This window comes from Cyclopterus lumpus, chromosome 5 (genome assembly GCF_009769545.1).
Source record: "Cyclopterus lumpus isolate fCycLum1 chromosome 5, fCycLum1.pri, whole genome shotgun sequence".
Lineage (NCBI taxonomy): Eukaryota > Metazoa > Chordata > Actinopteri > Perciformes > Cyclopteridae > Cyclopterus > Cyclopterus lumpus.
This window is the reverse complement of record NC_046970.1, coordinates 23,573,876-23,589,824: the sequence shown is the minus strand read 5'-3', so window position 1 is coordinate 23,589,824 and position 15,949 is coordinate 23,573,876. Positions and strand designations below refer to the sequence as shown.

Here is a 15,949-nt window from a genome sequence, read left to right as displayed (position 1 = left end):
CATAAACCGTTCTAAAAAAGCTAATTCAGTCGTCCACACTTCATCACATGTAGAGAAAAGGATTTCTCGATGATGACGATTCCCAGCAGGCCGAAACCGTCCGGTTTGGGAAACGTCACGTGCTCATCACATCTGCATCTCGTGTTTTTTTTTGTTGTCACCATCAGTCCCTCAGAAACTGTCAGAAAACATGCATCAAAATGTATAAAGCACACAACACGAGTCAGAGCGGTGTCGTTAAAAAACGTCCCAACTTTTTCAATGCGAGAAAAAGTCTGCAACGTCAAAATATAATCGTTTATTTTCCAACAAATGTAAAGAAAATATGTTGATAAATTTGACGACCCATCAAAAGTTATCAACATATCTTCTTTCAGCCGTTTGGCCGTGAAACAGTTCTTATTTGAAAGTTGGACATTTGTACTGTTTTTCCACACTTACTGAGCTTGTGTGTTTATACATTTAGATGCATATTAAGATCCTTAATTCAAAGGACTGGTGGTGTGCAGCATTAATTGAGGCTTTATACTGATACAGCAACTATAGGCGTGTTCATGGTTCAGAAAGAAAAGAAAAAAGGTTTGAGTAAGCTGTAAAACAGTTAAGTTTTAACAGCTATAACTTTAGTTCATGTTAGTCGACTGTTCATCTGTTGCGGTTCAATCAGTATAAAACTTTTTAAGTTCCCCGGTAGGAACTAATTCAGATGAACATTTAACTTGCGTAATGGAATTTGGTGGCACGTCCTCTTTTTGTGTAATGTCACAGTAGTTTAGTTTAGCCCCAGCTGTCAAAGTACATTAAGATAAGTGCACTGCATGTAATACAATATCCGTAGCTGCCAACACTAGACTATAACATGGAGTAGTTAATGAGAAGGGGAAAACATAGTTCTAATGTTGAGCGTGAAAAGCATTTATTTTGTATTACTTCCAGATTAAACTGTTAGTTAATTCAGTTTCACCCCATAAGTTTGACAACCGCTGGTAACCCGGTGAAGTGGAAAGTAGAGAAAGCATGGCGTACTCGTGGTACTGCGAGCCGTGTTCTGTCGTATCAAGTGAAATTCCTTTGATTAACAGTCGGAGCAGCAGAGATACACCAGAGGGATGTGACACTGATAGTAAATCCTTTCTCGCTTCCTCTTATCTTTCATGTTTTGTTCTCGTCTGTTCGACTGCGTTCCGGTTCAGAGTGCTGATCGGAGGTTTGAGACGGTCACCGGGACAAGGGCCGAGAGACACCCACGACCTCTGGGCCCCTCTCGCTCGCTTCGCCCCTTGATTCATGTTTTTCTCACTTTTTACACGAGTCAGCTGTGTGTGTGTGTGTGTGTCTGTGTGTGTCTGTGTGTGTGTGTGACATTATGCAACACCTTCAAAGATAACAAATGTCTCTGTGTCCTTCACACAATGTCTTAATTCACTCGTCTTGTATTTAATCGGGCAGTCTCAAGGCATCACAGATGTGAGACCACATCACTGGAGTCAAAACAATATATATCAAGGGTAATACTTAATATCAGCCAGTTCAGCAGCAGCACGCTGCAAATGTATACCATAAAAACTAGCATCCGCTGTACTCTGTGTTGAATTCTAATTAGCGGATGTTAGCTTGCTAATATGCTAACATTTTGCACTCACTTAATGTCTTAATAAAAATGGTCTCAATTGGAAACACGTAAAATTCATAATTAAAGGACATTTCATGCCTTTTCTTTTCTCAAGGCCGCAACTCAAAGTGGACCATGTTTGCCCAACTATAATTTACTTTAAACTTATTTAAATAGCGTTATGTTTTTATATATTTTTAAAGGTGTGTTCAGGCAGCGTGCTTGTCAGGAGTAGGAGCACATTTCCACCTTTGGTGGCACGAAATTTTGGCAAAATTGTTTGCCAAAAGTTCTTCTTGGTGAGATCAGACGCTGAGTTGTGAGCTTCGGCTAATGTCTGTGAAGTCGGTTCAAACCGCAAACGCTGCTGATTAAAATCTCCTTGCGAGTGAGCAAGGCAGCAAACCTTAAGAGTTCTGCACCCGTGTATTGTCTGCCCACTTCCTGCTATTGTTACTGTTGTGCGTGCAGTTTGACCTTTGACCCCCCCTCGCTCTGGTTAGACTCACCTTGCTGCGTCTGTCATCGGTTCTTTAACAGTTCAAGCTACATTTCAGGACAGGAAAAGAAACTCGGCACATTTGCTCCCCTTGTTTTCATTCAGACGTGGAGTCGTGTCAGCTGACGAGGAAATCCGTCCCAAAATCACAGCGCTCCGCTGGGACGACCAGGAGGGGAAATCCACCCCCAAAACTTCCTGTCAGGAAGAGAGAGGATTTCTCACAATCTCTCTCTCTCTCTCTCTCTCTCTCTCTCTCCCTCTGACAGGCCTTATAGCTGGAGTATAGTTTTACTTTATTTGAATTACCAATATCTCAAAGGGTTTAAAACAGTTACTGACCTCAGACAATCTGGTGTTCAGAAGGAGGAAAACCCAGCAGTTAAAAATTGAATCCGGGGTTGTAATTAAAGTTCTAGTTTACACTTAGATTATGAGTTACGATATGATGCGGTTCCTTGTAGTCTTGTAAGCATTACAACATTAAAATTATTACATGTATTCGTTGGGAAAGAAAACGGAATAATGTAATATTATACAATAAAATAATGAGTACTTTTACTTTTGTATTGCATTGTCTGTAATACCACAAGTATACTACAGAATACCGCTGTTACCATTACCATTGTGACGAGTGCTACTGTAACGGCTGTTTACAAGTACTAATACTACTACTAGTGCTACTGTAACTGCTGCTACTACACGTACTAATACTACTACAATGCTACTATAACGGCTGCTACTGCACGTACTAATACTACTACAATGCTACTATAACGGCTGCTACTGCACGTACTAATACTACTACTACTACTACTACTACTACTACTACGAGTGCCGCCTGCAGTCACTGCTACAGGAGGAGGAGGAGGAGGTGACCTCTGCTGGGAGGTTCCTACTTTGCCAGTTTCAGTTGTTGTGTTTTTTTGTTCTCTTCCTAGATTAGAGTGGAAAAGAGTGACGCCAGCAGTCCTTCCAGCTTCTCGGCCTCGCCGGACAGAGTTAAATACGTTACGATTCGTTTGTCATTGGCTAAATAACGGTTATTGTTGCCTTCAGACTGAAAATGAGATAATCCCAACGCTGCCTGGATCCACCCTGTCGTCTCTTTAAAAAAAAAAATAGATTTCAAGTACCTCGCAGTTTTTTGTCATCGTTGGAAAAGAGGTCTATTGTTTTCTAATAGTTTGGTTTTTCCTGCACAGAGGATGTCGTTATGTGTGCGTTGCTCCTGTCGATAGTAGAGCCGGTTGTGTTCGAGGGTTCAAACTAGATCCAAGAGGAGAAAACTGATGTGAAGAACCGGCGCTGCCTGAAAACATTCTCTACTTTTTTTACGATTTTTGTCTATTTTTTTTTTTTTTTTTTTTTTTACTGGGTGCTGGGTTGCTGGCTTTGTTTTCCCCCCTGGATGTTGTGACACTTTGCAGCCATGCTGATGCTGCTGCTGCTCCTGCTGCTCTGCCTGCAAACTTCACTGCAACAACAGGTAACACACCTCCAACTCTGTTACGCTGAGATAATGCATCCCCCCCCCCCCCCCCCCGTTTAGATCTCTAAGTGTTCAAGTGGGCCGCTTTACTCGGACAAATGCAATTACACTACAGAATAGTTTTGCCCCCGTTTTGTGCAGAAACTAATGACCTTTTAGGTCACCGAATGAATGAAAACTTGTGGATGGAGTGGACATTTCAGAGGTGACCTACTGTTTGAAGTACAATAACAGTACAATCCTGACAAAAACAACCTTATTAGACTAGCGATTCATTATTGTACCTCCGGAAAGTTAGGGTCCGCTTACAAGAATCAAAGCAGCAGAGGTCGAGAAATGCAGACTTTTAGTTCACGTTTCAACAAGACTAAAAGTCTAACGTCCTGCTCTGCTTCCAGTACATCAGCACGCTCACATGCTCTCAGAGCTACAATGCCAACATGCTGGTCTTCAGCGGGACATATTTACCTGGTTTGTTCATTTTGAATAAGCACCAGTACAGTTGAGGGAATGTCATTAGTTTCTGTGGTGGTGGTCAACAAAGAATTTGTCGACGTCCGAACCGAATTTCACGGCGATGTATCCGATAGCTGTCCAAACATTTAGCTGAAATACATCGTGCCAGTCCATCAAAAAGACGTCCGTTGACGAATAAGTGAAAACGGAACCAGAGGAAAAGTCAATTGACTCAATTCCACAAATAGAGACACTTGAACCGTGTTAACAATCACTAAAAACTGATCCAGCGGCTGCAAAGTCTGTTTCTTCTTTTATTCAGAAAGAAATAGAAACTTGAGCTCTGTGGAACGGTAGCCATGTTTGTCAAAACAGGAAGCCAGTGACAGCCCAGTGCGTTTGTCCAGTCAGGTGTCCGAGAGGGACCCTTTTGTTGTCGAAGTGACGGAGAGACGCGTCAATCGAGTGTCTTCATATCTTCGCGTCCTCACAGTCGTTCACCATCTCGAAGTGAATCGGAAATCAATCAACAAACGACAGACATTTTTAATGAGGAAACACACATTAAAACATGTGTGGCATTCAATTGATTTTGAGTATAAAAAGTAGATCGATGACGACATCAGGTGACACTTTTAAGATTTGGTCTGCTGACATTTAATAGTCTTTTTTTTTTTTCTTCATACTTTCTGATCAGAGGAATTTGATTTTCAGGATGTGTCCATTTCCCAGTAAAAACCCAGTATGGTAGCTGTGGTAGTGTCCCAGTCTGTCCAGTATTCCCAGTCTGTGCACACTACTAAGACATTTCCTCAAATATCTGCGTTGCTGGTTCTCACACAGACAAACTTTGCTTTGAAAATGATTCTCCACTTGGTTTTCAGTGTGTTTTTATCTGTGAAAAGTAACTAAGTTCATTCACTCTGGTATTGTTTGCGTACAGTTTATACTCCGCCTACTTCATATTTCTACTATATATACGAAATATTGTACTTTTCACGTCACTTTATTTGTTTTACAACTTTAGTTGAATCTTTGCAGATTCAAAGTTAAAATGGGACAACATAAAATATACATAAATTGAACTACTCAGCAGTAAACAAAGCAGTTAAAATTAACTCCTCCCCAACTCTGTGCCACATTTAAATACTGCTGACACATGAATACATTAAGTCAACTTTCAGATGAATACACATATTGATATACTTTAGAGGATTTTTATGTTGTCTTTGTTTTCTCTTGTGTGTGTCGTTAGTATCTCGTAAGCCAATGTGCACCGAGCACCCCTTTGGGACACGAGAATAAAAGGATGTCCCTCATTCATCTGTATTTATAGATAAAACTCGCTCTTCCCCCTCAGACTCCTCCTCCTGGTCGCTGTGATATCTCACAGAGGGTGGACATGCACACCTCCTGCACCTCTTGTGCCGCCGTCAGCAGCTGCCCCCACGGCTTCAGCAGGGGGGGCACGACCAACTGCAGGTATATACCAACACTGTGTTTTCACTTCTAACACTCACACACTTTAGCTTAATAAATGTGTCGCCAATGTAGTTAGAAGTGGAGTTTGTAGTAGTGGTGGTAGTAGTAGTAGTAGTAGTAGTAGTAGTATGTGAATGAAGCAGTTTCTTCACCTCATGCTCACTGTGTGCTGCAGTTACGTGGTGGAGATCGGCGGCAGAGAGATGACGTTGGATGGATGTCAGCACATCTGTGCGAAGGGGTTCATGCAGCCACAATGCTGCCCAGGTCACTGGGGACCTCTTTGTCTCTGTAAGACACATACACACACACATAAACACACACACACAGACACACACACACACACACCTTGACGTCACCCAGTCACTGTGGCCAATCAAATACAAGCAAAAACCCACCTGGTAGATCACATGAATAGTTCTACTGTGCACCTGTCGTCACAGTAATAGCTTTAACTTAGAGGTGCGGATGATTCATTACGAAATTACATTTATTCCTAATTTCCGGTGATATTTACCAAATATTCATTATGATATGTTGTTGTGTTTTTAGTAGAACATAATTATGTGTATATTTATGTTAGTTTAAGTAACTGAGAGGCACAGATCTCACATTAATAAAAATTACAAGACAGCTGAGTTGTTTCAGAGGACATTTAAAGCTCAGGTGAGGGAGGAGCAACCAGTCAGTCAACCAATCAGGCTCTTAATACTTACTTAAGTACGTGAATTGTGAATTTTATCATTGCTGAATTTTATCATTGCTGAATCTGTAGTTTTGACTGACAGCAAATTGATCCACTATCTATGTATGTTTTTGACTGTTCTTCCGACAAAACACGATATTTTGAGTTTGAGCGTCTGGAATTATTAAAATAATCACCAGATGTATCGATAGTGAAAACAATACTCTTTTAAATATCCAGAAGGAAATTTTTAATTTCATCGTTTTTTAAGTTCAGAAACCTGATAAAAAAATTGAAAGTCCTATATTTCAAAAAAGAAACGACCACTCAAGAAGGGGCGGGACTATTCTGCCTTTCTGCAGTTCTGATTGGTCGTTTCATTGAGCGTCAGTTCTTTACACCAATCATGTCCCGCAATGACTACGCCTCACCGCGCAGCTCTCACTCCGTCTCACAGCTAGAACAAAAATGAACGTTAGAGAGTTTAGTCGAGTTAATTGGGGCTTTCTGTTGCCTTATTTAGTCGTTGTGCCGTCAGTTGTGTGTATACGACAACAAGTAAGATACTTGAATAACTCAATAATAATTAATTTCTGCTTGGAGAAGGTTAGTTAGCTTGTAATTAACCGGTTCACGAAAGTAGCCGCTGTTAGCTTTTAGCTTAACGTAAAGTAACGTCAACGTCACTAGTTTTGCGTCAGTGCTGTGAATGTATGCGACTTACTGGCCGTTAAATGCCTTGATTGCGTCCTCTAAAGAGTCCTATGCATGTGTTCTCAATTAGGAATTGCCACATTCATTTAAATAAAATATATATTATTACAATTATTATGACTTTCACACAATCAAACAATAATCCGAAAAATAATTAAATCTCCAGGGTGACAAACATTTTTATAGAGAAATTACTGTTTTCTTCTTCTTTTTTTTTTCCTCATTCCACACTGGTGAAATTTGTGTTTTTTTTGGAACAGTGTCCATTAGAGGAACTGAAGTTGAGACATATGATTCAGACACATGGTATCATATAATGGTATCATATAAACAATGATCATTTACCTGTCACCTGTCACCTGTCTCTGTATCACCTGTCCGTCTGCAGCCTGTCCCAGCTGGTCGGGGAAGACCTGTAACTTCCACGGAACCTGTTTCGATGGAGACCTCGGCAATGGGACCTGCATCTGTGATGTCAGTATACTGTCTGTGTATAACGATGCTATACTATTGATTATGTATTTATAGGGGACAGTAACTAGCCATTAACAATAACGACCTCTGCTCAAGCGTCTCAATGGCTCATCAGCCTCTCAGTCTACAGTCTTGGATGTTTTTATGCGTTTCAGTTTTTAAATGTCGTATGGATTGTTGATGTCTTGGTTTCCCCTCTTCAGGACGGCTTCTCTGGTTTTGCCTGTCAGGAGTGTAAGAATCAGAAGGTCTTTGGAGAAAAGTGCGATAAAGGTAGGCTGAAGAAAACATACTGTGGCTAAAAGAAACACCTTCAATGTCCCAGAGTTGTTTGACAAGCTGTCCTCTGTCTGCGTGTCTGTCTGCGTGTCTGTCTGCACAGAGTGTGACTGTGCACATGGACTGTGCAATAAAGGTCCAGAAGGTGATGGAGAGTGTTTGTGTCAGCCGCCGTACACCGGGAAGCGCTGTGACCAAGGTAAGACATGCCGTGTTAAACTATATTACATTATATGAACCATATTAAACTACATCAGACTATATTACTGCATGTTATCAGGGTCGAATATATTATTCACAGATACTCAGTCAAACTGGGTGTCCTTCGAATGTCTTTTAATAATATAAAATAAAACAACATTATTTTTTTTTAAGAAGGAATGAAATTAACCCTGAAAAATATTTTTGGTTGCTGCATTTATATAAAAATAGACAATACATTATGCTGAATTTTGCCTCGCAAAATATACTTTGAACCTACTGAAAATCACATTTGGCTCAATTGACATAATCATTTCATAATGATAGATAATGCTGTATTTGTATATTTAAATAAATGAAGACTGTCCTGTTCTGCCTGAGATCTAATTGATATTCAGTTTTGTTTTAGGAATATATTGTATTTACACCTCTTGAACGGTGAACAAAGGAAGCTAAAGTTTTGTTTCCAAAACACAAGCATGTCTCTTTATTCAGACAATCTTTCTGTGAATAAACTACAGTCTAAAACCGGCAACATTCTTATTCAAACCAGCAACACTCTGATCAGAGAATATACTAAATAAGACACATCTTCCTCAGTATTCCGGTCCTCTACCCCGTCTGTTAGTGGAACACACTGTGACACATATTGCATTTAGCGCTCCAGTTTGTTTTTACCTCCGTGTGATGAGTAATTGTTTCCCGCAGTGAGCTGCTGTCGTGTTTTGTGTATCGTTGGCAGTGTCTAGCAGGTGCAGTAACTGCAGCCCCTACTCGTACTGCAAAGGAGTGGCCGCCGACTGTGAATGTTTGCCCGGATACAGGAGGACGGCGCAGGGAAAATGCGCAAGTAAACACGCAACTTCAACAGTCATTTCTCCCATTTCACCGTCACTGGAACGATCTATAAAAAATAAAAAAAAGTTTGTTCACGACCATTTAAAAAAAAATCTGTAAAGTCAGAACTCTTGAGTCCATGACACGGTGTTTGAAGTTCTGTACTTGATGAGGTTGTTGAATGCAGTGACCTGTATGCTAGCAATTAATCGCTAGATTTAGGTAAATAAATGCTAGGTTTCTCCAGCAAACACATATAGACTGTATTGGACTGAGTTAGACTGTATTGGACTGAGTTAGACTGAGTTAGACTGTATTAGAATGTATTGGACTGTAGTAGACTGAGTTAGACTGTATTAGAATGTATTGGACTGTAGTAGACTGAGTTAGACTGTACTGTATTAGAATGTATTGGACTGTATTAGACTGAGTTAGACTGTATTAGAATGTATTGGACTGTAGTAGACTGAGTTAGACTGTATTAGAATGTATTGGACTGTAGTAGACTGAGTTAGACTGTATTAGAATGTATTGGACTGTAGTAGACTGAGTTAGACTGTACTGTATTAGAATGTATTGGACTGTATTAGACTGAGTTAGACTGTATTAGAATGTATTGGACTGTAGTAGACTGAGTTAGACTGTATTAGAATGTATTGGACTGTAGTAGACTGAGTTAGACTGTATTAGAATGTATTGGACTGTAGTAGACTGAGTTAGACTGTATTGGACTGTATTAGACTGAGTTAGAATGTATTGGACTGTATTGGACTGTATTAGACTGAGTTAGACTGTATTAGAATGTATTGGACTGTATTGGACTGAGTTAGACTGTATTGGACTGTAGTAGACTGAGTTAGACTGTATTGGACTGTATTAGACTGAGTTAGACTGTATTGGACTGTATTAGACTGAGTTAGACTGTATTAGAATGTATTGGACTGTATTGGACTGAGTTAGACTGTAATCTGCTGCACTCCGCCCTTAGATTATATGATTATATGACTTTCGTTGCCAAACTGCGTGCGCACACTTGCATTCGTGCTCATTGTTTCTGAACCGTAAACGGGTCGACAGGGCGATGTCGTAAACTGTCCTTCGTACAACGTGACCTTTCCTCTGGCGCCACCCTCAGGACAAACTTTACATGGTTCCACCTTTTAGTGGTAAGGATCTAAGAATAGTAGTTTATTTCTCATCCATCCAGGGATTATATTATCTGTGTGCAGAACACTACATTTTCATGGCGTCTCAAAAGTCCTGAAAGATGTTCCTCACATTTTTGTAGAAACCAGAACTAGAATCTACACTAGAACCAGGACCAGGACCAGGACCAGATATTTGCTCCCGAGAGTCTAGATGCAGAACTAAGACCAGGACAAGAACTAGAAGCTGGTCTAGAAGAAGATTCCAGCTAGAAAAGGATGATGATCAGATTAACTCGAACCAGGGCAAGAACCAGACCTTGACCCACAACAGATTCCTTTGCCTCACTCTCTGTTTCTTACCCACTGGAACGAAACCGGAAGCCGGACGGGTTCTCTTGTTTTTTTATTTTTATTTCAATGAACAAGGAGGTTTTGTGAATTCCCGGCTCTCCTTTTTCTTTCCAGACCAAGAACTTGGACTAGAACTAGAATCCGACCTAAAAATGACTTTTTTGAACTACTGGCATACAAAGACAAACTAGAACTAGAACCAGAAGTGGTCAGAAACCTCCTTTTTAAAACCTCTGTTTTACCGAGTAGAACTGGACTAGAAGCACGACTACGACTCTTGTTTTTTATTTTTAAGGATGTTTTGTGAATGTTTTGTTTTTGTCTTGAGAATAAAAACAAAAAAGTCTCATCTGGACTGAGTTGGATAATTGTTTTATTTCCGGATCAGGTATTTGCTCACCGAGGGATTGTGACGTCAACGCCCAGTGCTCCTCGCAGGGGTCAAGGGTCACCTGCGTCTGTAAGCCGGACTACCAGGGCGACGGCAGAATCTGCGTACCCAGAAACCTTTGCTCCGAGAACAACGGCGGGTGTCCCATCAACTCGACCGTCTGTGTCTTTAAAGGACCCAACAAGGTGAGGGTCCCTCCAGAGCCAAGACCAGAAACCAGGTCTAGAACAAGACATGTCCTTGAACTAGAAAGTACCAAGAGATGTCAGAACAAATATTCACAAGTCATTTTTATATCCAGAATTTAAACCAGAGCGAAATTTGAAAAGCGGTGTTTACCCACTTTGTCTGTCTGTCTGTCTCTCTACATGTCTGTCTGTCAGTCCAGCTGCGAGTGCATGTTCGGCATGTCCCCTGTAGGTGGCAGCGCTGAGTTTGGCTGTCAGCTGGTCTCTGCCTGCTCAGCGGACACCTGCGACCCCACAGCCGTCTGTCAGACTGAACTGGATGGACATCCCAGGTCAGTCTGCCTGTCTGTCTGTCTGCCTGTCTGTCTGTCTGTCTGTCTGCTCTCCCAAACTGGAGAGAGGTCCAGATCTAGACACAAGTCTAGAACTACACCAGGACTAGAACCTGAATGGGGGCCCAGAGCGAGCTTCTCTGTCTTTAGCACTACGACCGTATCTAGAACCAGCGCTTAAACAAGGTTTAAATTAAAGCCGGATTGTATAAATTAAATGTGAGCGGCATCATGTATAACACGTATAATGACGCCTCTGACACATTCATTTTACTGGTATTAGTGAGCCGTATCTGTAAGCACGTTTCTATTGTTAAAGATTTAAACCAACTCAAATGTTTTGTTTAATCAGCGCTGTCTGCTCCCCTGAGCTCAAAGTTGTCATTCTGGCACTTAATGTCTGTTGATTGATTCACAATATCGAACCATGCGTTGAGTAAAACGCACCTTTTAGAAGTTGTGCGTGTGTTTTTGGGGTCGGAGTGATATCCAATCAGAAGTGGCGTCTCCAACTGCCGTATTTAGAGCCACTTGTGATCGGATCCCCCCCGAATACGCATCGTGTGAACAGGTTAGCGTGGATGTGTATACGTGTTTCATACTGTCACGCCCCCCCCCCCCCAGGTGCGCGTGTGAGGCGGGTGAGATTGGTGACGGACACCGTTGCTATGGTACCCTGATGGAGCGGCTGATAGAGCTGGACAGGAGTGGGAGCCAGAGAGAAAATCTGACCGGAGCCGTCGCCATGTTTGGTAACTCTACTTCCATCTCGAACCCATTAATAAATGAGGCCAAAACGGTGCATTCATTAAATAATAAATAACGTGAGGCCACATGATTACGTTTTGAACGTTATTGTGAAATTGTCTCCGCCCGGAGGCTATTCTGTGACCTTTGACCTTTTGGTATATGTCTGTCTGTGTGTGTGTTTTTAGAGAAGGGCTGTGCAATGCTGCTGAGTCACAACGGACCCTTCACAGCGTTCATCCCCGTGTTGAAAACACCTCTGACTGTAGGTCGCCTGTCTGTCTGCCTGTCTGTCTCTCTAGATAACCACCTGACTGTCTCTACTGCTTCATACTGTTTTTAAAATAATCTCCTTAATGTTTCACAACACAAAACGGCGTCGGGCCGATGAGACAAAGTGGCAGATGAAAAACACATTAATATGACACAAGCGTCCATCCGTCACGTCACACACACACACACACACACGCACGCACGCACACACACACACACACACACACACACACACACACACCTTCAGCTCGGCTTGAAAACAAGAGACAGATGGTCGGTGCAAACTAGAACAAATCAAGAGTGTGAGGCCACACACACACACGCACGCACTCACGCACACACACGCCCTGCTTGTGAAATCTGAGGTAACCATAGAAACCTGAGTTAGACATGTGAGATGTTTTAAAGCAAGAACTCTTAAGATCAAAAGGAGAGACGCAGACTGTAAAGGTTGGACGTGGACTTCAGACTCTGAAAGGTTTCCCTTCTCGACGAGATAAAACCAAAAGGTCAAAGAAACAAAGAAACAAATACGTGCGTTTTTTAAATTTAAATAAGAAGAGCGTCGTGGAAGATCTTTAACCTTCACCTTCCACCTGAGCAAAAAAACACTAGAAAACGACGTCCTGCTGGAGTCAAAGATCATGTTTGGGATTTTGCTAAATTAGTTTTTTAGATCTAACAGCTACAAAGCCTTTTAAACCCTTAATGCGAGTTACCTATTTACCTCTCCGAGCCAGACAGAACGCCAGCTGCTCAGAGACGTCAGACGTCGCTTTGGATGACTCGCCGTACACTGCTGTTAAAAGAACCCCCCCCCCCCAAAAAAAAACACACTTTGATCCATCCCAGGTTACATCACCAATGTGTATCCAAGAGCACCCCTGGGTGCATCTCAAATCAAATCCTTTCTCTCTCTCTGTGTGAGTGAAATGTCTGTTTTTTTGTCTTGCATCAGTTGCATCATTTTCACTTTGTACATTTTTTAAAAGAGAGTGTGCAGATTAATTTAACTAGATTAATTAGTTAAGAAGAAAGAAGATTATTATTATTATATGTACTCACCAACACGTGTCTCTTCAGGGTGTTAATGAGGAGCTGGTGTGTAAAAACCACCTGATCCTGGGCCAGCACCTCTACAAGGATCTGGAGGGACGCGATTTCCACCTGTACGGAGGATCCAGGTGGAGGAGCAAAAACAACAAGGTAGAGCCTCCTCAACAACAACAACAACAACAACAACAACCCTGATATTCAACTCTTTGAACAAGATGGCAACGACTTGCATGCCGGTGTAAAGTTTTACAAATGAATTCAGAGTGTTTAGTTCTAATGAAGCGTCTTAAAACCCACTAAACCTCAGTTTAACACACATTTCAGTGTTCCTGTTCACGGGGATGTTCACTAACTTCATTTTTATTGGTCCCATAATCATAATAATACAGGGGAAAAACAGAGAGATTGTACTGTAATTCACGAGATATTTTATTTTCCTTTAATGTCGTGCTGTTAACATGGCAGAACACATTTTTAACTAACGCCACCCGCGTTCGAAGAAAACGTAAACGATATCCAGCGTCCAGAGTTAAATGATTTTAACAGGTTTCATGAATATATAATTCAAATTTCCATTCCCTTATACATTTCCCACGTGCATTGTTCATGTAAGTATTAATACTTTTGACTCCTGAGACCAGTCACATGTGTAACGTGTGGCACGCCTCATCATTATTGTAATTATTATGAGTTCAGAATGTCAAAATCTAAATAATCTCTCCATCTAACTGCAGTAACTCACTGTCACGGTGTGCCAAACAAAAGATTTGTTATTATTTTTGCGAAAAGAAAATCACATTTGCCTACAACAGTACCCAAAGTCATAGCACAATGTTTCCAAAATGCATCCCATCACACGAAATAACTTGTTCAAATTAAATCACGGCGCTTCATTACATTGCCGCAATAATCCTGTAAACCCAGCGTTGCCTCATGCCATCAAACGCGTTGATTAAAGATGAACCGTTTCACCTTCACGGTGACCTTCACTGGTAAGATCTTCAGCGGGAGGGGGTTCTCAGTGTAAATATAGGGAAACACGGTGTCCTTGAAGCCGTGTGTGAAGGTGTGTATGTGTGCTTTAGTGTCAAGATCAGAGAACGACAGTATTCCTCTGAGAAAGTCCAGATGAACTCTGACCCTCCGGAGCTCCTTCATCACCGGCAGATCTTCCTCTTGATCCGGCGTGGAGAACGCCGTGAACTTGCCGTCGGAGAACAAAATTCTCCACAATGCGTTCACCTGGACGTTTTCTCCCAACACGCCCAGTTCCCAGTCCGGGTTGTTTCCGACCTCCAGGTCCCAGGTGTGAGTCCCCGAGTCGAAGCCTTCGGAGCCCAGGACGGAGCAGGGGAATTTGGTCCTCTCCACGTTTTTTGGAAGCCGTTGTCCTTTTCCAGATCTCACACTGGTCAGATCTGTGGACACCACTAGTTCTGAGTCGGCCGTGTTTGGGTCCAGAACCAGAGGCATGTAGGAGACCAGGTCCTTCATCTTGCTCCAGATGTTGAAGGTCAGGTTGCCCAGGTGTTTGGCTTCGTCTATCAGAGCTCCTGAGAGCAGCTGTGGATCCTCCAGCAGGGGGCGCTGCTGGACTCTTTCCACAACAGCCTTGTAGTTGTTGAGGAACGAGATGTCTTCAGCTCTCAGCTCGTCCTCTGTGGCTCTGACTGTGTCTGAAAGAGCTGCTATCTCTCTGCTCAGAGCCTCCATCTTCTCCTTCATCACCCCACTCTTCTGCTCCTCTTCCTCCCTCAGAGCAGAGATCCTAGCCTCCTCTTCCTCCTCTAGAAACCGGTGAAGCTTTTTAATCTGCTCCTTGATCTGTCTCTCTGCTCGTCGGGCCTGGACCTTCATGTGCTCTGCCGTTTGATCACAGTTTCCTTTGACTTCTTCAAACAGCTTCAGTTTCTCCTTTAAGGGCTTCAGGGAGTTCTGGAGCTCCTCTTTGATATCTTGTGCAGCTTCGTCGATGGGTTTGAACCTGTGGTCGGCGTGTCTCCTTGAATCTCTGCAGACGACGCACACCAGCTCCTGATGGTCCAGGCAGAAGAGTTTGAGTCTCTCAGAGTGCAGCCGGCAGAGAGTCTCCGGAGCTCTCTGGTCTCTCTCCTTTGAAAAGGCCTCACACAGGTTCTTCAAGGCCAGGTTACAAGGCGGATCACTCTTTGACGACCTACTCTTACAAACCGGACACTCTCGCGTCGGTTTCTCTCTCCACCAGTTGCTCAGACAGTCTTTACAGAAGCTGTGGCTGCACGACAGAACCACGGGATTTTTGAAGATATCACAGCAGACGGGACAGCAGAGATCCTCGTCCGACATTGTGTCTCTCGAGTGAAGCTGTAAACACGGCAAGCGGAACGGGAGGGTGAGTCGGACTAGAAAGTTACTTTCACTTCTCTTCAGTCGTGCCTCGCCCAGTTCTCTGTGTGAAATCTGTGTAAGTATTCGGTATTCCAGTTCCACCTGCTGCAGCTGTCCGCTGGTAGTTTTGGTGTTGAGACGAATATCGCCGACTCACTGCCTCGCTGTGTCTCTTCTCTCAGCTTCAAGGAATGAAAAGCTGTTTCCTGTTAGTCTCTCGTTGCGTAAGAGAGGGCGGAGCTTCATCAAGAACAGATCAGTGTTCATCATTAACAGATTGCTGTGTGAAGAGAAGGAGAGACCAGCTGATTTCATGATTGACAGCCACAAACAACAGGCGTTACGAGTCAGCGCGACAGGAATGC

At 42.5% G+C, this 15,949-nt stretch overlaps 2 protein-coding genes across 5 annotated transcripts in view; one reads left to right on the top strand and one right to left on the bottom strand.

The window, feature by feature from the left end:
• The first annotated feature begins 3,517 nt into the window (after positions 1-3,517).
• The window catches only part of stab1 (stabilin 1), a 53,006-nt gene continuing 40,574 nt past the window's right edge, over positions 3,518-15,949 (top strand). For all 4 annotated transcript variants that reach the window (XM_034532029.1, XM_034532027.1, XM_034532028.1 and 1 more), the window contains exons 1-12: positions 3,518-3,600; positions 5,420-5,541; positions 5,717-5,832; positions 7,329-7,414; positions 7,618-7,687; positions 7,797-7,892; positions 8,637-8,744; positions 10,619-10,806; positions 11,005-11,141; positions 11,766-11,893; positions 12,077-12,153; positions 13,245-13,367. In XM_034532029.1, the coding sequence (XP_034387920.1) occupies positions 3,544-3,600; positions 5,420-5,541; positions 5,717-5,832; positions 7,329-7,414; positions 7,618-7,687; positions 7,797-7,892; positions 8,637-8,744; positions 10,619-10,806; positions 11,005-11,141; positions 11,766-11,893; positions 12,077-12,153; positions 13,245-13,367 (1,308 nt within the window). In that variant the 5' untranslated portion in view covers positions 3,518-3,543. The remainder of the gene's footprint in view (positions 3,601-5,419; positions 5,542-5,716; positions 5,833-7,328; positions 7,415-7,617; positions 7,688-7,796; positions 7,893-8,636; positions 8,745-10,618; positions 10,807-11,004; positions 11,142-11,765; positions 11,894-12,076; positions 12,154-13,244; positions 13,368-15,949) is intronic.
• On the bottom strand, positions 13,626-15,785 carry LOC117730354 (tripartite motif-containing protein 35-like). The gene has a single exon (XM_034532030.1). It carries the CDS (start codon positions 15,540-15,542, stop codon positions 14,157-14,159), a length of 1,386 nt encoding a protein of 461 aa, XP_034387921.1. The 5' UTR covers positions 15,543-15,785; the 3' UTR covers positions 13,626-14,156.